This window comes from Myiozetetes cayanensis, unplaced genomic scaffold (assembly GCF_022539395.1).
Source record: "Myiozetetes cayanensis isolate MyiCay16 unplaced genomic scaffold, myiCay2020 scf7, whole genome shotgun sequence".
Classification (NCBI taxonomy): Eukaryota; Metazoa; Chordata; class Aves; order Passeriformes; family Tyrannidae; genus Myiozetetes; species Myiozetetes cayanensis.
The window spans coordinates 2,597,594-2,616,511 of record NW_026087964.1 but is presented as its reverse complement, the minus strand read 5'-3'; the positions used below and the strand labels follow the sequence as shown (position 1 = coordinate 2,616,511).

The window sequence follows — 18,918 nt, the reverse complement described above, 5'->3', positions numbered from 1 at the left end:
TAGATCTCAATTTCCACTGCTCTTGAAGGCCATGCCCTTGTGTCCCAGGGGAGCCAGAGTACACAGCTCGATGAAAGGCAGTTCCCTCACGACCTCAGATAAAGGTTTCCTGTTCTTTTGGCTATGGTCCAGAAATCCAGATTTTTCCACACTGAAACTTCAATTCCCCATTCACCTAGAGAAACTTTCCATCCCTGAGACAGAAATGCATCAATGCCAAGGTTAAAAGCACTCCCTCTGAGATTAAACTGTGACACAGGCTATGGAGAATGCACATAACTGTGTGATCCATCCCATTTCAGAAGATAAGACACTTCACATCGTGCTTCTTCAGCCACAGCTCCAGAGATTTAATCTGGTATTTAAACCACAGAGTAGCAAACAAAATAAGCTCTCTATGTAAACCTTTTCTAAGGGCTGAATAACACACACAAATCTGCTTCGATTCTATCTCACTGGGTAAAGGATCAAGGATACAGGAGGAAAAAAATAAGTTTAAATTGATTCAAATACTAAGTTATTAAGCCTGAAAAGTGTCACCTACTTTCTTTTCTGTCTTTTCCTCTTTAAGAGGATATTCTTTCATAAGAGTTAGTATTGCCTGATTTTCTTTCTGAAGTAAGGTTGGTCATCTTCCTCCTCCTAGTTAATTTTTTATCTAGTTCTCTGTTTAAAAAAATCTCAGCAGAAAATCATCTACCTGCCAAAGATGAGGTGCCCCAAAACCACCCTAAAGCTGACACAGATTATGCTTCTGTACTCCCTTTATTAACACAAATACACTTGAAAGTGGAAAGCATAGAAGGCTTGCAAAGAGAAATTTAATGGAATCAGGTAGCCCCAAATTCTGAGCTTACTCCTTTATTTATGTTTTTTATAAATGAGTCACAAGTGCATAGTCGCTGCCAGGAATCTGTTGCCTCTTTAATGCAGGCAGAAAAGTGCAAACATATTTAAGCAGGAGACAACTATTTTACCTGTTGGTTCATCCAGAATGCCTCCCTCTCCTGACTTATGGTACACTGTGGAAGGATAGGTTACTGTCAGCTTGCTGTTATGCTCCTTTCTCACCAGTGATCTCCTGGATCTTAAAGGGAAAAAAAAAAAATCAAACAGGAAAGGAAGACAAAAGTTAACAGAAATACAACATTTATCTTCACACCAGCTATTTACTTCCTCATGTAGTTAAACTTACTTGCAGTTTGGGCATTTCTTTGAACTCATGTGTGCTTTCCAGAACTGTGCTATCAGATTATTTCGACAGTCACATACGTTTTTGACCTGATAAAGAAAAAAACAACAACATTAAAAAAACTAAAATAGTAACATTAAATTAAAATAATAAAATTATTAATTAAAAATTATACAATTAACATTTACTATTAACAGGGACATTATCAGTATCAATGCACACACCACTTTTTACTGATTTAATTCATGCCTTGTGTTCATCATCTTCCCATATTTGCTGGAAATATACACCCCTCAGTGCTCACCACCCTCCTTTTTAAATTTATTTCATGGTCTATAATTCAAAGCTTTTCTCTAATGATGACTTAGGAAGGTAGAAGAATGATAAAAATCACTTGTTTTGACTGCTTATGAATGTGGAACAAGTGATTAGGAAATAAACTTGGCTTATAAACAAATTTGCTCAAAGATCTCAAACCTTTAAATATCTTCTTCATTCATATTTGCCTTTACTAACAATGTACATTAAAGTACTTTTAAACGGAAATTAGAATTCTAAATTCTTTCTAAATTCTAAAGCCTTTCTAAAAACTTCACTTTAAATAATCCTGCAGGTTTGCTCGATGCAGGAGTTCTCAAAATATGTTCTCAAAATATGTTCTGCAGCTCAAAACAGCTGGAGCATCATAGAGAGAAGTATCAACATCTGTAAGTAATGCACTGACAGCACTATCAGATTTTTATGTGCTATTTACACCATCAACATATTTGCCTGCAAAAACACTATTTTCCAGAAACCTAACAGTGATGCTAACAGGAAATAAAATCTTTTTTAAGTTTAATTTCAGACATTTCACTCACTTAGATAACACTCAAACCTGTGTTATCTAAACGTTACACAGGTCAGAACTCCAGGACAAAACCCAGCACCTACACAATTAAAGACAGGCTCTCTTCTGCACATCGCTGCTTTAAGAGCACAAACCCCAAGATCTCAGGAGAAGCACTGACTGTACTCACATTTGAACACTGATCTCTGGTTTGAGAGCTCTGTAGCATTTCCTGAACGTGGCGATTCAGCTCCTCTTCGATTTCTGAGCCCGTCGCGTCCGCGCATTGCTCTAAAAACTAAAAGCAACAGAACAACAGAAATTGGCTCGGCTTTATATCTGTGGGGCCGTGAACTTCCAGAGGGATGGAGCAACACACAGTACTTGCCCTGTTCAGAATGACTTCGAGATCATAGACAGCGTGAAGCAGCCCCTTCTCCAGCACCTTCAGCTGGCTCAGCAGCAGGTGAACCACGGCTCGAGTACACGTCAGCATGTGGCAGTTCAAACAAGAACCTCGGATCAGAAGGTACAATTTCTGGAAAGAAAAAGGGAAGAAAAGGTTATCCTGGTGGATTTATTAGCTAGCACAGTAAGTAAGTAGATAGGTTTGTTTGGACTTAAAGACGGTGCTACTGTAATTGAGAAATTGGACTAATTGTTAATCGTAAAGAATTGGACTGGGAAAAAAAATCTTTCAACCACACAAACCGATATGCAAAGCGTGATTTGTAGATAAACTACTTGCAGGCCATCTACATAACAGATACATGAAACACCTTCATTTCTACAGCAGCCCTGGGACCAAGGCTGCTCTTACACAGCACAGTGACTACAGCTCCTCACAGCTCATCCCAAAACCCCACACCAGTAAAATGAAATGTTCTGGTCACAAGGACCATCACTGTCCTTCAAGATTCTTCACACAATCACACTCTGCTCAAGATCTGGGGTATTATCAGTGGTTTTTACTATTTAACATAGCTCTGCACAGAGCCCCAGTGGCCTGAAGGCTCGGAATTACTGCTGCAGGATTTTAATCCTTGGTCAAATACAGATATTTTAGTGACAAGGTGGAAGAAGACTAGAATTGGGATGTACCTTATCTAACTTTAAAGTGTGTTTTTTTACTCTCAGTGAATAGCCTGTGCAGAAGGCAGCTACTGTAAATAGTGAGATCAGGACCTCAGGAGGGAAATTCATCCCAGCTCAGGTTTGTTACACACTGGGTGAATCTCCCTCTGCAAAAAGCCCCACTCCTCAGACTCCAGAAAGAGCTAAAAAGCGCAATCAGATTATGCATCTAACTTTCAGAAGACCAAAATAAGGCAAATCCTACCCTTCCAGCCCAGGAATCCTTTTATATTTAGGAGATGACCCTTTGGAAAAACACCCATGTGAAGCACTCGTGAGAAAGAGCAGTTGATCATTCCCTGTAGCTTTCAAAATAAGCTTCTAACACCTGTCCCAGAGATGCACACAAGATAAACCTCTGCTCTATCACAGGCATCCCACACACCATGTAAATGCAACACCTGTAAAGCTATGACATGCATATCTGAATTTCAGATGCAAGAAATCTCGACAGCCTTAATTTTACCTTAAAAAGATTGATGGATTTCTACCCACGTTGATCCAGTTTTCTATAATAAATTATCTGAATTAAAGAGAACCTACTGAGCACAGTGTGCAGCAGAGCTATTTGGAGCAGAAACGAGCCCTGAATGCCCAGGAAACACTTGCAGAACCTAAGCTAAAAGCAGTTCATCTGTAGTAGTTGTTTGAAGGAAATGGTAATTTTTACCATGCCCTCCATTTAATTAAGGCATGAGACCCTGCAGTCAGTCAGTGACCAGCAATCCTCCTCATCTCTTTGACAACACTGAGTAAAACAACTGTTACACCAAAGTGTGCATTTTCCAACAGCTCTACCTGTATTTAACTGCTGTGACACAACAAACCCTTCCTACTACATTTGCTGTTATCACAATTGGGAGAGAAAACAGATATTCACATCTCCACTATTCTCAAGGGCTACAACTCAACAGAGCAGCGAGACAACAATTAATCGTACGCACATCGAAGAACAGGGGGTTGTAGACGGTCAGAGGCAGCTCTATGTGGCCAAAATGACCGGGGCAGTTGCTGAAGTTCTGCATGCAGGTTGCACACACTTCCTTGGAGTCCGGGGGTCCCAGAGCCAGGTCGTACAGCCCGTTGGCAGCCGGATTCCCCACGTTATCCAGGTACTGTGGGTTCGTTATGGGCTTCACGCTCAGTTTCCTGAAGTGGAAAGCAAAGAGATAAAAAATCATCAGCGTCAAACAGCCACACGATGCGCATTTTAATGGTACAGCTAGTATGGGCATTTAGTAACTGTGTGATTTTTTTTAATTGGTGAAAACATCTTCTTGAGGGCACTTCGCACACGGGGAGTTTCTGCATCACTGATTCCATCGTCTGAGCACAGTCATTCACACCGCACCAAATACTTGTTTTACATCTTTAGCCATTCTATTAAGAAGTCACGTAATTTTGTCCCTGTGTTTGTCCTCTCGAGCTGCGGGAGAGTTTGTACAAAACTCAGCAGCCTCCACCGCACGGTGACCGTGCGGGCCGCGGCTCAGCCGGACCACATGTCCCAGCACGCCCCGCGCCAAAGCCCGCAGCAACCCACCGGCGCCCCGCCGCGGGGCACGCTGGGACTTGTAGTCCTCAGCACATCCGCACGGCGGGGGACGCGCGCACATGGCACCTCACCTGATCTCCTCGGCCGTGTACATCCCGAAGGACACCCCCACCAGCCGCCGCCACGGCACCACCTTGGGCGGCTTCATGGCGAACGAGCGGCTTTCCCCGGCCGACACCCGGTCCCGCTCTCCCGCCGGGGGTGCCGCGCCGCGGGCTGCACCACGCGCTCCGGGCCGCGGGGGGGGCGGGGCCGGGCGTCACCACTGCCGTGCTGGGGCGGTACCCCCACACCCCCCCGGAGCGGGAGTGGTACCGCCCCCTCCCAGAGGGCAGCGCGCGGGGAGCAGCATGGCGGGGCGCAGGGTTGGGGTCGGCTGCTGGCAGCGGGCGCTGTGGCTGAGCCGGCGGGGCCACCTCCCGGGCGGGCGGGAGAGCTACCGGTGAGGGTCCGCCGGGAGGGAACGACCGAGCGGCGGCGGCAGAACCGGGGAGGAATCGACGGCCGAGGAGTGAGGGGGATGTGGGGAGTGAGGCGGGAAAGGCTGCGCATGCGCGGTGGCGTCTGTGGCCGGCATGGCCGGCGCGGCGTGAGGGGAGCGCCTTCCCTGGCGATTCCCGCCTTCCCTGGGGACCTTCCCGCCTTCAGGCGCCTTCCCTGGGCCTCCTCTCTACCTTTGGACGTCTCGGAGCCGGCCCGGCACAGGGTTTTAGCTGTTCAGCGTTTCCTAGAGCTAGGTCTCACGAAAAAAGCAGATGAACACTTCCCTTACGGAGACAGGCTGAGGAAGTTGGGACTGTTCAGCCTGGAGAAGGGAATGCTGAGTGGAGACCTCGTAGCAACCTTCCAGTGCCCAGAGAAGCTGGAGAGGGCACTGTTTGTCGGGGACTGTAGTGATGGGCCAAGTAGTAATGGATACAAATTGAAAGAGGGGAAATTCAGATTAGGTATTGGGAAGAAATTCTTTTCTGTGAGGGTGATGAGGCACTGGAACAGGTTGCACTGAGAAGCCGTGGATGCCCATCCCTGTAAGTGTCCAAGACCAGGGAGCAACCTGGTCTGTGGAAGGTGTCCCTGCCCATGGCAGGAGGTTTGGAACTGGATGAGCTTTAAGATCCATTCCAACCCTTAACGTCCTGTGATTCTGTGAAATCAGGAGGTTTTGTTCAGGGTGTGCCTTGGCCCTGCTCCCCTGGGTACTCTGTAGGCAAAAGATAACTCACGTCTGGGGTGACAAAATCACACCTTATCAGGTTATGGGACTTCCAGGTCCTGCCTCTAAAACATAAAGTAAATTAAAGTTATAAATTAAATGTTTACAGATTTTTTTTTTAAATTAGGATTTTTTGTGTATAAAATTGTCTCTTGAAATTAGGGCTTCAAGAGAAGCATCAACTAAGAGTTTTATGATAATAATTTGGAGTTTGTAACAATGCAACGTTTCCAGTTACTCTTCCCCTCTAAGGTTTTAATTAATTCCGGTCTGTAGTACAGAATTTCGTTGATCTGCTCTTGCCATACTATTGTGACTGCCATAAATTCAAAACTCTGATTGTTTTGTAGGTGCTCCTCGAGCAGCACAGCCCTTGGGAAGGCTGTGGACAGTTCAGAAGGTGAGATGTCTCCACTGCTAGTTCCAACTTGAGGCCATTTCCTCTTGTCCTGTTGCTTGGGAGAAGAGATTGACACCCACAGCAGTGAGGTTAACATTTCCCTTGGGCATCTCTTTGTTTCTAATGACCATTTTAATGTTTTCTCTCATAGTAACTCAAGAAGAAATTGTGCTCCCCCGAAGGAAAACATGGTGAGTCTTTACTTTTGGAATATCTCTCGACTTGGAAGCAAATCCTTGTTAGACATCTAAGTCAGGTGCATTTGGCTGTTTGTTCGTGGTTGTGTTTCTTCCAGCCAAATAAAACTTGATCATTGATAGCTGGCTGAATAAATCCTGTTTAGAAATTATGCAGCTGAACAAAAGCTACTTCATTGGGAGCACTTAAGGTGGGATTGCAAAAACTAAGTTTATGACCACATGGTTTCTGCATGCAAACCTAAAATAAGACCATCCTCACCTAAACACTTCCATTGGCCTTTCCTTGTTTGCTTAAAAGAACCAGATTCTTAAGGATCTACAGGCACAGGAGTTCTGGGAATTCTGGTTTTGTGTTGTTTTATTTTTCTTGCGAAGACGTGTCTGGGAGAGGGCTCTGAGAGGAGCATTCTGGGGAATTCTCTGTGCGTCTCTTCCCCTTTTTCTTTCTTTGATAATGTATTAGAGGGGCAGGAATCACAGCAGGAAACACAGATGCTGTTCTGGCTTTCCTCAAAATCTTTTCTTTTTCCTGGTGTGGTTCCAGAACTGAGACCATTTTTGCAGTTGAATTTTCCTTCCTGTTGCGAAAATTGTCATTTTCTAAATGCAGCAAAAACATTATTTCCTAGAAATTAAAATCCTTATGGGTCAGGACAATGCTGTGTCCATTCTCCATACAATGTAACCCACAGCATTCCAAGTCTGCAGCTGAGTATTAACCAAAGCTCCTCTGTGTTTAGGGATAAGCTGGCAGTGCTCCAGACCTTGGCTTCCACCGTGAACAGGGTGAGTAGTTCTGTTGGTCATGGAAGTGGTCCAGGCTCTCCATCTCATGCAGTAGCCTTGTGCTGAGGAGGCTCTTAATTTCTGCTCTGGCCATAAATGATAGATGGGACTTCTACATCTGGTTTTTGTGGGATTTTCACCTTTGCTCCACACGTTTTGCTATGTCCTTAAAGCCTCATTCTCATGCTGAGAGCTGCAGTTACCAGTGAGAGCTGCAGTACTTTGGTAAGGCTTTTGCTGACATCAGGAGCAAGTTCCTTTACCGCTTCAGCTTCCCAATCCAGAATTGCTCTTCCCAATCTCAGTCCAGGAAGCAAGCCTTGCAAAGTGCAAGGAGTGTCTGCTCTTGCTGGGCAACAGCTGGAAATGCTGTGATGCCATTCTTTAATCCTGTCTTATCTTGACTTCTGGGAATTGAATCAAAACCTACAGGTCTCCTCAGTGTCCCAAGGCTGTTATAGTTGTGGTCCTACTTGGTTTGCAGGGCACTTGATGCTTGCCATGTTGTAGTTTTGTATAAAACTGTTTCCAAACAGATTAGGCCTTTCTGAATGAGGGGAACTTCTGTAAGATGTGCATCTCGTGGTGGTGGTTATGGTGGAAATATTCGCTGTGCCTTAAATTCCATGAGGCCTGTGAACATAACTGTAAGTCTTTCAATCCTGGGTTCTTCTTCCTACAGGACCCTACTGCTGCTCATTATATGTTCCAGGATGACCCTTTCCTCATGCCAAGAAATGCAGCCAATTCTGTAAGTATTTCCTTTCAGATCCTTGATAACTTCCCCCCCTCACCTTTGTCTAGGCTATGAAGACTCTTATCTAAATGGAGCCTGGGTTTGATTACAAAAGAAAATGAAGGGTCAGATTTTTGTTTTTTTTTAATTTTCTCTCTAAAATGAGAGATGCTTCTGAGCTTGAGGTAGTAGTGCAGGATTTGAGATGTATGATATAGAACTGTGTTTATTGACTAAGCCACAGAGAAGTACAGTGACATTTAAAGAGCACACATACTGGCATGAATACCAGAAGGTTTACCTGGAATGCTGTCTCGTGTCCGTGATTTTAAGAAGTTGAAAACAAAGCACGAGTTTAATTTGATCCCATCAGAACGTTCAGAGTTACAGAAAATGTTTCTCCTCACTCTTGGCCTTGTAATTTGTGTTTATTCATCTCGTTCCCTAATTTCTCTGCAGCGTCTGTATTCGTTGTCAAAGGAGTCCGGGAAAAATGCTGCAAAATACATCATTAAGAACTTCCCTCAGTATTTTGACAAGACTCTTGCAGACCCCAACGTACCAGTAAGCTTTTAATTTTCATTGTGTTGGTGCTTTGTCAGTGAAATCAGCTGTCAGACTGGTCCAAAACTAACATAAAAGGATGATTTTTTAACTGCTTTGCAGACTGCTGTGAAAGCAGCACTGTGTTTCCATTATGAAGTGAATGTTTTTCCTTGGGAGTTCAGTATCATAGCAGGTTCTTGAGATAAAAGTAAGAAGAGCAGTGTTGTTCAGATGGCACAGAAGTGAGGATGTGTGTGGTCCTTCATCACCAAAAGGACTGCTGTTGTTAGGTGCATGCAGTGTATTGGGTGAAGACTAAGGATATTTGGTTAGCGTTTTAGTGATAGTTCAGGCAAGGTTTGAGCTCATGACTTAACTTTCACTGTTTGCTTTCAGTGCCTGATGCCTGAGGCTCTTACACCTCAGATTGAAGGAATGAGTGAGGAAGCTCTGAAGGAGCGTATCCACCTCAGAAGGGTGAAAGAGTCTGTGGACATGTTTGATCAGCTTGTACAAGCAGGTATGGGGTCACCTGCCAGATTCTGCAGTAGAGCTCTGCTTAAATAGTGCCAAAAATATTTTAGTGGCTGGCACAGGCTGTGGAGACAGTTTTGTGACTGTGTTTCTGCCTTTCTCAACTGACTCTGGTCTGGTGAAGTGGTTCTCTAGAGTCACTGGAGAATAATCCAATCTTAGCCACTGCTTCTCTTGTGTGTCACTTTGGTGATGGGGAGAACAAATAATTTCTTGAACATACTTTTCCTCTGTTGGTTTTAAATTTGTTTCATAGAAAGTGAAGTGCACAGCAGGGTGTATCCCACAGCACTGTGTATCCCAGCAGGGTGTTTCCCAGAAGTAGTTACGAAAAAAAGCACTAGAAATTTCAGATGTTGATTTGAGCTTGTGCTGCTTTACAGTTGAGACTGCCAGCTGCCACTTCTCTCTCCCACCTGATAGGAAAACTCTACCCTTTCAGTGGCTTCAGCAGAAAAACAAATGCTCTTAAGTCAGTGTTAAAATTGTCTCCGGTGATGAGCGGGTTCATGGGCAGTACTGTTGTCACACCCAGGATTTACAGACTAGCTAGAAAATGTCCTTGTGTTGAAAGAGAGCAAAGTGGTGTAACTGGGTGCCCACAATTTTTCTGATATGGCTGCATAATGTGCTCTTGACTTTCTCTGTGACTGTCATATATCCTCCTTTGCTAAAGGTACCCCTGTATCTCTGGAGACCACAAACAGGCTTTTAGATTTGTTATCCTTCTATGGAGATGAAGAATCTACTTCTGAAAAGGAGGAAGAAGCAAAAGAGGATTTGAAAGAACCAGGGGTATGAAAAACCTGTTGATCTCTAATAATTTGTTTCATACGTAGTGGGAGCGTATCAAGATGGTGTCAAGTTTTGTGTACTTTGACAACCATCCTGGTAGATGGCATGAGGTGGGTCAGATGCCATCAGCATTCCCAGGAGATAAATGTTATAAAAATCCAGCGTCTGACCTAGTAACAAGAATAGTTGGTGTAAATCTGAACCCAGTAAATGAAATCCTGTCTTGGCTTAGTTCTGCTGAGCTGTGCTTAAATAACTGTTTCTCCCTGACAGCCTTGTTTTTACAGTTGCCTGCAAAGAAGACCTCTAGTAATTCTAGTGTAGATCACCTACCTAGTTCATTTTCTTCCAGTCTGAACCATGTTACTGGATTTTAATGAAGTTGAGGGCTCCTTGTGTGACATCAGAGTATCAGGTTGCAGGGCACAGTAGTAGAGGAGCTGTCCCTGGGAAGAAAGGGTTCTGCAGAGTATTTGTTATAGTCTAATGATTCCCACCAAATACATGTAATTTATCTTGTTGGTATGTTTAATAACATAAATGTTCTTAATCTAGTTACTGCTTCCTGAACATTCTAATAGAAAATATAATAGAAGTTATTTTTACATAACCTGTTAAAAAACACCTGTGCTAATATAAATTGCCAGTGAACTTCTGTGTTGTTGCCAAATCTGGTCATTTGATGTTTAATCACAATTTTGAACTTTGAGAAACTTATTTCTATTAAAAAAAAATATCTCCAGGTGGATGCTTCAGAGCAGAAGGCTCCAAAGAGACAATTCCAAAGAGGTTCACAGTCATCTGGCCCTAGATGGAGGTATGGAAAACGTTGCCAGTATTCCCCTCTTCTGTGGGTTGTGCACATGCTTCAGGTGTTACTTGTTAACTTGTTATTCACAGGTGTTACTTGTTAAATACAACTGTGCTAAAGTGTTGATGGAAATCTGATGATGGATTCTGATCTTGATTCCAGGGAGAACAACCATGCTGAGAGGATATTTAAGATAATGCCAGAGAGGAACGCACACTCCTATTGCACAATGATCCGTGGGATGGTGAAGGTAAATTTATTCTTCAGTGCTGGGGGATTTTTTTCAGCTCTGTGAAATCTCAGTCATAGAGGTTGTTTACTTTTATTGGTTTTCTTACAGCATGGGGCTGCTTCTAAAGCTTATGACATGTACATGGACTTGCTGAATGAAAGGCACAAGGGTGAGCATCTCCTGATTCTTCTTTGTGATTTTCTAAGTGCCAGAAGGCCGTGTTGGTCTGTGAGTGTTTGTTCCATGGCAGTGATGATTGGCGCAGGGGTACGGACCTCAGCTGGATCATGGGAGCTGAGTGCAGGCTGGTGCTTTGGGTGCAGCTGGCGTGTGGCTGGCTCGCTGCAAACGAGTCTGCATGAGACTTTGCCAAAGGCTGAGCCATGGCAGAACAAGCTGTTTTCCTTGCAGACTTTGTTAATTGTCACTTAATAAATAATGGATGATCTTGCATTTTTTTCCAGCTGATGTGCACACCTTCAATGCACTGATCAGGGCAGTCCCATATCTAAAGGAGAGGTTCATAGAAAGATGGGAATTGGCCAAGGTAAGGAGGGCAGAGCAAAAGAGGTGGGGAAGGGGCAAGAGTTTAGGTCTGCTTTACCATTAAAATTTTGCACCTGTTAGAAAAGCAAGAGCTTTGTCCTAAAATACTAATTTCTGCTGCAGAGGACGTTCTCTAGTTTAAATATAAAAGCCAGATATGGAGGAGTAGCAAATGTACAAAATCCAGCCTTGCCCTTGCAGAGTGGTTTGCCTTGTGAGAACATTCCTGATCCAAGAACTGCTTGGGCAGAAAGTAACTGGGGAAATTATGCTGGGAGATAAAATAAACAATTGCAGATAAAACCTCTTTGAATTGTAATTTATGGTGCTGTGATGGAACTGGAATTTTGAGGGATAACACTAGGGGCTCCAGTTTTAATGACATAAGATCAGTAAGGAGAAGTAGCATGTAACTATAAAAATTTCCTTGATGTTCTAGACACAGTTCTCCAAGATCTGATCCAGTGTAATGTTGTAGCCTTGGGTTTTGGTCAAAGTAACTAAAAATCAGACAGTACTCCCTCAATAAATGATCAGTTAAAGCAGAGTTGTTCACCTGAAGGGAGTTAGAAGGACCAGGTTGAGGAAAGCTGAACTGTGATCTGTAACAGGTCAAGCGCTAAGGATTTGGGTATTTTGTTTTTAAGGAATTCCTGACTCACATGGCCCAACAGGAAGTGCAACCAAATCTGCTGACTTTTAATGCTTTACTGAAGACTCTGAGAAGATGTGGTGGTGTGGGCAGAAGTATGTGTTTGATGGTGCTGAGGGAAATGGAAGCACTTGATATAGGTAAGAGAACCAGACTATTTATCATATTCACTGGTTGTTATATTCCAGAACCAACTGCAGGATAGAATAGTTAAGGAGCACACAACACAGGGGTTCCTGGTTGGAGGGAAGATGTACTTCACAAGCCATCCAAGCCAGTTCAGGTCTATATATCTACATCTCTGCAGAAAAAAAGCTTTTGATCTAGATAATGTTTTTTTTTATTTTAAATAAATGTTGCAAAAACAAGGAAGTATCTGCACAACTGATTTGATGTCCTGTGGAGTGTGCTTAGCCCCAGTAACATGCTTGTTGATAGGCTGAAGATACATTCATGAGCAGAAGGGGAACTAGATAAAGAAGTATTTTTAGTTTTAATTTAGAGCAGGGAAGCCTGGCTGCTCCCCGCCTAGAAATGGGATGTTCTAACTGGTGATCCACTGAGGTACCATCTCCCCCAGCTGGGTGTAGGTGAGCTCTGCTCCAGCTTCAGGGTGGACAGGGAGAGATACTCGAGTAAATGCATGCAGGCCTGACTGGGAGGGAAGAGGCTGAATTAGATCTCTGGCACAAAGCTCAGCCAGGAACAATGAAGTAACTTTGGTGTTCTTGCTTTTCAGAGCCCAGCCTTGCGACCTACGATCATCTCCTCTCCATATTTTACAGAGGCGGTACGTGCGGGATCAGCTTGCCCATGGATGTGTCCTGCTCAGCATCTGCTTTAAATGTTCTCCAACTGTCGTGGGTGATTGATTTACGGGTTAAGACAAGCTCTTATGTGTGCAGCCTGATTCTGCTTGGGTGGAAGATAAAGCTACAGAGGACGATGACCTCGTAAGGGGGCAAATGCTCCCCAGTCTCGGTGGAGGCTGGGTCTGACCACAGCGTATGTGACCTCATGGACTGTGGCACTCACAGGGCTGAAATTGCACAGGGATTCTCTTTCTGCAGCAGTTCTGTGCACTGGGGCTGCAGTGAAAAATCACTGGGTTAGAAAGCAGGAGCCCAACTGTTCCAGATCCCATGCCCACAGAATTTTGGCTACAGGAAGAGAATAGGCACAGGAGTGTAACTGCAGCCCTTGCATTTTAAGAAACATGAAAAGAACTGCTCTGGAGTCTCTCTGGGTTTAGTTGTGGGTTTTGTGGGTTTTTTTCTGGATTTTTCCCCTTTTAATTTTTTTTAGTGGTTCATTAAATGCTTTGCTTTTCCCAGTGCAGTTTTCTGACAGACTTCCAGACCTGTTTGATTCCTTGCTAGAAAGCACTTTTCTCTTTCTGAATCTGCCCTATTCAGCTCTGGAAGTCTGGTAATAATAGGGCAAATCTCAGAGCCAATAAAGCTGCAGCTTGGTGGGGAGCACCACGGGAATCATGGTAATTGTTTGAAATCGTGTTGCTTGTTCCCATTTCCATGTTATATTTGCAGGCTGATGCTCTTCACTAAGGAAGTGCTTGGCACAGCTGAGACGTGTTGCTTTGTCTCTTTGTCCCACAGTTGATCTTCCCCCATCAGGCATCATCTCTGAGGTGTTAGATGAGGTTGAAAAGAGAGGTTTCACTCCCCAGGACCCTGATGATGGTAAGGACTTCCATAATATCTGACAATCTGCATTGGGAAAGCTTGGGTGAAAAGATACCTGCGGATTTCAGGTGGTTTTCCTCAGCTAGGCAAAATGCATGCACCTGTGCTTCTCAGTCCCTTCTGATACCCTTGGGAGACAGAGAAGGACAAATTCCAGTGCCAGAAATCATGCTGGGCATTGGTGCACTGGCTTCTGTGTGGAAGTGGGACTGTAACCCATGTGAATGAGCATTTGAGCTCCATAGAATTAAAAAAAACCCCAAGATTAGTGTAAGGAGGAACATCAGGTAGCAGCTTCATGAAGTGATACACATCTGGTGAATGTTGAACACCTTTGCTTCTCTCCTGCTGTGTGTGTTAACACTGTTCTGTCTCTGCTCTAAGCTGTTGCCAGGAGGATATAAAATCCACCCCACTCCTGCCACACCAAAGTTTCTGCCTTGAGAGTGAAAATCCCTGCTACAGTGCCAAACTGAGCTACAAACTGAGCTTTCTAATTGAACAAGTCTGTCCTCTGGGAGGGTTGGGTTAATGAGCTGCTGTTATGTCTCCTTGGAAGCTTGAAGCTAATAGACTGGTTTTTTTCCTTTTCAGCCAGCTTTTTTTCCACTGCCATGCAAGTGGTAAGTGCCTCTTCCCTGCCATCAGAATTCCTTTGAGCTCTCCAGCTGTTTAAGAGTCGCCTGTGAGTTTTCCACCCTGGCATACAAGGTTGAGCTCTCAGTATCTCCTATTGTCATCTGTTTTCATAATTTCTTGTAACTTTTCCTTCATAATTCTGCAGTTCTTGGCCTGATCCCTTCCAGACTGGTAGCTTGCATGCCTGTGATGAATGTGTACCTTTGTGAAAGAGGGTCTCAGAGGGATGGATGGAGTGGCATATTTTTATCTTTACAATCCCACTGGTTTGTTGCAGTGCTGTGATCTTAAGGATATCAAGCTTGCCTATCAGTTAAATGAGACAATGGGGAAGGGAGACAACTGGAAATTCTTGGATGTGGACCGGTTAAATGGCTACTGGTGAGTAAAGTGCAGCTTCTGTTCAACATCTTGTATTGTCAGCTTGAATACAAACTAGGATTTGAGCACTGAACACAGGTGGTTATTGCATGTGCAGCTTGGGAATTGGGTCCCTCTTAGGAACAGTGATTGCTTAGGATTTATTTATTTTCAGTTTTCAAACTTGTCTTGGAGCATCAGTTTATCTCAATCCCCATCCAACAACTAGACCAACCAGTTGTATCTTCTACAGTCCTTTTGTGCAGTTAGGGTGGCAGCCCAGGGGGTAACACCAAAAGAGCATAATTTCTTAGCGTGGGGACATTTTCCTACTCAGTGCAGTGGATCGAGGACCCAGGCTTGTGTTGTGAACTTGACAAGCAAGAAGGTTAATGTAGTTCAGTTCTTAAAGTACTTCTTAACCAGAGGTTGCATTTGAGGCAGATTCACGTAGCTCAAACCTGGCACCAGGCAGGGAGATGTTTTTGTTTGGTTTTTTTGAGAACTTAAAATGCAGTGTTCTAACTCTGATTAATTCTACCAGTTATATAGTGTCAGCATTAAGTTCTCTCATAAAACATGCTGCAGCTTTTCTGATTTTATGGAGTATTGAAATCACACAGTGAAACTTCCCTGGTCTGCAGTACAGGTCTGATCAGCACACCATCATCTGCTGGTGCTTCTCTAATGAGTACTGAATTAGGACTTTCTGCTCTCTCCTCTAGGTCAAAATTCTTTTCGTTGTTGTGCATGATGGAACAAATTGAGGTGGTGTTGAAGTGGTACAAGGAAATGTCACCTTCCGTAAGTGTGTGCTGGGGTAAATGAGCTTCAGAGCTGCAGTCTGGAGAGGTGGAGCTGTTACAGGTGACTGAAATGATTCTCTTCCTTCATCAGCTCTTCTATCCAACTCCTAAAAATATATTGGACCTCCTTCAAGCACTGGATGCAGCCAACCAGCTGGAAGTGATCCCTTCAGTCTGGGAAGGTTGGTGTTGGCCACGTGGACAGTTTGACAAAGTGGGAGAGGGTTTGGGAACTTCCCATTGCTCAGAGCAGCCATGATCAGGTGCACTGGAATGAGGGATGTTGTTCCTTAATGCAGTGGTGAGGCTGTTGTGTTAAAGGCAGAACCAAGAGCACAGACTGTTCCAGAGATCGTGGCTGTGTCGTGGTGCAGTGTCAGTGTCCTGGAGAACTGAGTGCTTACAGAGAGTAGTACTTGAACCAGCAGCCCAGGTTTATCTGGTCTAAATTGTTTTCCTGTTCTTTGCCCCTTAAAAAGGGGAGACAGTAATGCAGATACAGGTTTAGCACACAGAAAATAACCAACCATCACCAACACTGAGGGGACAGATGGTTCTTTTAGGGATCCTTGGCAGAACGATGACAGCACTCATCTGTAGGTACAATTAAAGCTGTATTTTCTTAGCAGGATTTTATGATTAACATAGCATAGAATCTGTAATCAGAATAGCACAGAATTTCTATGAGCAAAATCAGTGTAGTGCAATTTTACAGGTAGTAAAGGACAAAATTATATAGCACCTCTTGGCCTGTGGTATCTAATCACCTGAACCCTCTGCAAATCAGGTCAAATCTTAATCCTACCAACTGCTGCCTTTCTCTAAACAGATGTGAAACAGTTGGGGTTTACCAGGAAACAAGACCTTTTGGAAGAGTTCTTGTCTCTGATGAGCAGGGACCAGCACCCAGATGAGGTAAGGAAGCCGATGTGGTTTAACCCCTGTGAACAGCTGAGCACCACACAGCTCACTCCTCTCCAGTGGGACAGATGGTGGAGGGAATTGGGACTGTCAAAGTACAAAAACTCAAGGAGTTCATTCACCACTTCCACTGCAGGCAGGTGTTCAGCCATCCTCAGAAAATCCGGGCTCCTGCAAAACTCAGGTGTAATAACCCTGTGTTACCAACACACTTTTCACCCTAAATCCAAAACACAGCCCCATAGAAGCTACTGTAAAGAAATTTAAGTCTGCCTGTAGAGAAGCCTCAAATTAACCCAGAGGAGGATCACTTCCTTAACAAGGTTTGGAAAATAATCCAGCCCAGCCAACCACATCTCTGGGGAAGCACATGGCAGAGTTCAGGGACTTTTGCCAAGGATTTCACTGCAGTAACTGGCTTCTCAAGCTGCAGAGTGTTAAAGGCAGGCAGATGTGTCCTGCAAAATCTTTTAAGTACCAGCTGTCCCTGCAAAGCCACCTTGGATCTTGCCTAGTGGGGACAGTTGCCCTGACAGAAGTGAGAGATTGTTCTGACTGCTGCTAATTCCCAAATTTCGATCACATACGGAGCAATCCTGTAGGAGAAATGGCACTGAAATGACTACATTAATTCTAGAGGGTTTGGGATTAACAGCACAATATTTCCCCAGATTCAGCTGGCGTTTGCCAAGTGTGCTGAAGACATCAAGGCTGCCCACGAGCCCGCTGGGAGGGAACAGCTCCCGCTGGAATGGACGGGCAGCGCTCTGGGCAGTGTCGTGGTGCTCTTCTCCAGGGCTGGGAGGACCCAGGAGGCTTGGTAGGTGTGGGCTGGGTGAGCTCTTGGCTCGCTGACACTGTGTCCCAAGGCTTGATCACAAAAACCAAAAGCTAAAGACTGATTGCCTTGGAATGCCAGTTCAGGAAAAGAGGGGATAAAATCCTGCTGGGAATGCGATGGGTTGTTTTTCTTAATGGTATTGTTCATTCTTGGCACCAGGTTACAGTTGTCTGTCTCAGAAATGGTTTAGAAGTTAATGTAGTAGCTGGTGTAGAGTTCATACAGCTGACTTCCCTGAGTGCTGCTGACTGCCCACAGCTTCCCATTCTCTGATTTTTTTTAGAACTCTTTGGATTTCAAACTGCTAAAGAGATTAATTTAATTAGAATTAACCCTAATTAAACTCCAAAGAGTCTGTTTTTTAGAGCTCTCTAATAGCTAGAATTTGCTGTCTTACATGCTCTGAACTTGGAATAGAGGTAAAAGTACCCAGCATCCAGTTTAAGGTTTGAGCTGTTTTTGTTAAATACAGGTGCTCCCTTTGCACTGATTCATTTAAAACAAAGAAGTGGCAAGTACCTTTCTAAAAATGTCATATTTTAAAGGAAACTTGCCACCAGCTACATTTTCTATATATCCTACTCTAGTTTTAGATATTCCATGTTAAGATAATCAAGGAAGTTAGCTGGTACAGATTGCATCTGCAAGAATATGGCATGGGCTCCTTTCAGATCTGTGGGGAATATTTCATGAATTTGAGCTCACTTGTGTCTAAATGGAGGCTCATCCAAGAGGTTTAATACCTGCCTGCTCCTGTGTTATGTGGGTTTTTTAATTATTATTTTGTTTTCCTTTGAATAGGAATATGATGGAGCATTTCCAGCAAGCCAATAGGATTCCCACGTAAGTAGCTTTAGGTTCTTCAGGTACTGAGTGTCCTGTTTGGCTGAGTGAGATCCTGAATTTCTGTTAGAGAATCATGGAACAGTTTGGGTTGGAAGGGACCTTTAAAGGTCAGGTAGCCCAACCCCCAGTAATAACTGACAATGGTGGTCCATTTGCTTCCAAAACATGAGTGTGTGTCTGTCCCTGTGAGCATGGCTGTTCATCCAGTGGATACATTCCAAGACCTTTCTGTCTCAAAACGTGCTGAAAAGTAAAGTGGGAGGGGGTTAAGTGTTTGGCTGTTGAGATGTCAGAGAATGAAGCTCTGGGCCGTGGAGAGCTGAGCAACTCAGCAGTACAGTCAGTCTGAGCAGGACTCTTGAGAACATCTGGTTTTCCACGTGCTCAAAAAAAATGCACTGTGCTCTTAACCAAGCACAGGTGCTTCAGAGGTGCCTGGACTCCTGAAGATAAGTTTATCAAGTCAAATCCTAAATATCAGGTGGTTTCCCGTTAGGCTACAACAGTTTTCTTGTCTCAGGATTTTGAGGGGGGAAAATCTGTTTGAAGTAGAACACAATTTTCAAGGAATAGTAACGTGTTTTGTATGGGTGGGGTTTTTTACATAAAAATACAAAATTGGAGCTTGCCCAAGTGAACAC

General features: G+C 44.0%; 2 protein-coding genes and 1 non-coding gene across 4 annotated transcripts in view; 2 read left to right on the top strand and 1 right to left on the bottom strand.

Moving 5' to 3' along the window:
- Positions 1-4,940, bottom strand: part of POLR1A (RNA polymerase I subunit A) — a 31,605-nt gene extending 26,665 nt beyond the window's left edge. The window contains exons 1-6 of the mRNA XM_050338078.1: positions 4,782-4,940; positions 4,100-4,304; positions 2,410-2,559; positions 2,212-2,319; positions 1,196-1,281; positions 978-1,087 (exon numbers count right to left, since the gene is read on the bottom strand). Coding sequence (XP_050194035.1) covers positions 978-1,087; positions 1,196-1,281; positions 2,212-2,319; positions 2,410-2,559; positions 4,100-4,304; positions 4,782-4,858 — 736 coding nt within the window. The 5' untranslated portion in view covers positions 4,859-4,940. The remainder of the gene's footprint in view (positions 1-977; positions 1,088-1,195; positions 1,282-2,211; positions 2,320-2,409; positions 2,560-4,099; positions 4,305-4,781) is intronic.
- Positions 1-18,918, top strand: part of PTCD3 (pentatricopeptide repeat domain 3) — an 822,782-nt gene that overhangs the window by 802,077 nt on the left and 1,787 nt on the right. Inside the window, exons 1-22 of one of the 2 annotated variants that reach the window (XM_050338084.1) lie at positions 5,060-5,152; positions 6,274-6,323; positions 6,475-6,514; positions 7,264-7,309; positions 7,992-8,060; positions 8,505-8,609; positions 8,988-9,111; positions 9,802-9,920; positions 10,664-10,737; positions 10,894-10,981; positions 11,072-11,132; positions 11,428-11,510; positions 12,157-12,301; positions 12,901-12,951; positions 13,778-13,861; positions 14,459-14,487; positions 14,781-14,884; positions 15,589-15,667; positions 15,761-15,851; positions 16,499-16,584; positions 17,262-17,410; positions 18,233-18,274. In XM_050338084.1, the coding sequence (XP_050194041.1) occupies positions 5,061-5,152; positions 6,274-6,323; positions 6,475-6,514; positions 7,264-7,309; positions 7,992-8,060; positions 8,505-8,609; positions 8,988-9,111; positions 9,802-9,920; positions 10,664-10,737; positions 10,894-10,981; positions 11,072-11,132; positions 11,428-11,510; positions 12,157-12,301; positions 12,901-12,951; positions 13,778-13,861; positions 14,459-14,487; positions 14,781-14,884; positions 15,589-15,667; positions 15,761-15,851; positions 16,499-16,584; positions 17,262-17,410; positions 18,233-18,274 (1,811 nt within the window). In that variant the 5' untranslated portion in view covers position 5,060. Of the gene's footprint in view, positions 1-5,059; positions 5,153-6,273; positions 6,324-6,474; positions 6,515-7,263; positions 7,310-7,990; positions 8,061-8,504; positions 8,610-8,987; positions 9,112-9,801; positions 9,921-10,663; positions 10,738-10,893; positions 10,982-11,071; positions 11,133-11,427; positions 11,511-12,156; positions 12,302-12,900; positions 12,952-13,777; positions 13,862-14,458; positions 14,488-14,780; positions 14,885-15,588; positions 15,668-15,760; positions 15,852-16,498; positions 16,585-17,261; positions 17,411-18,232; positions 18,275-18,918 lie in introns of those variants that run through there. The other variant, XM_050338085.1, reaches the window with a different exon arrangement.
- LOC126652210 (small nucleolar RNA SNORD94) lies at positions 11,207-11,348 on the top strand. Its single transcript, XR_007631905.1, has one exon. It is a non-coding gene; the product is annotated as a small nucleolar RNA SNORD94 (small nucleolar RNA).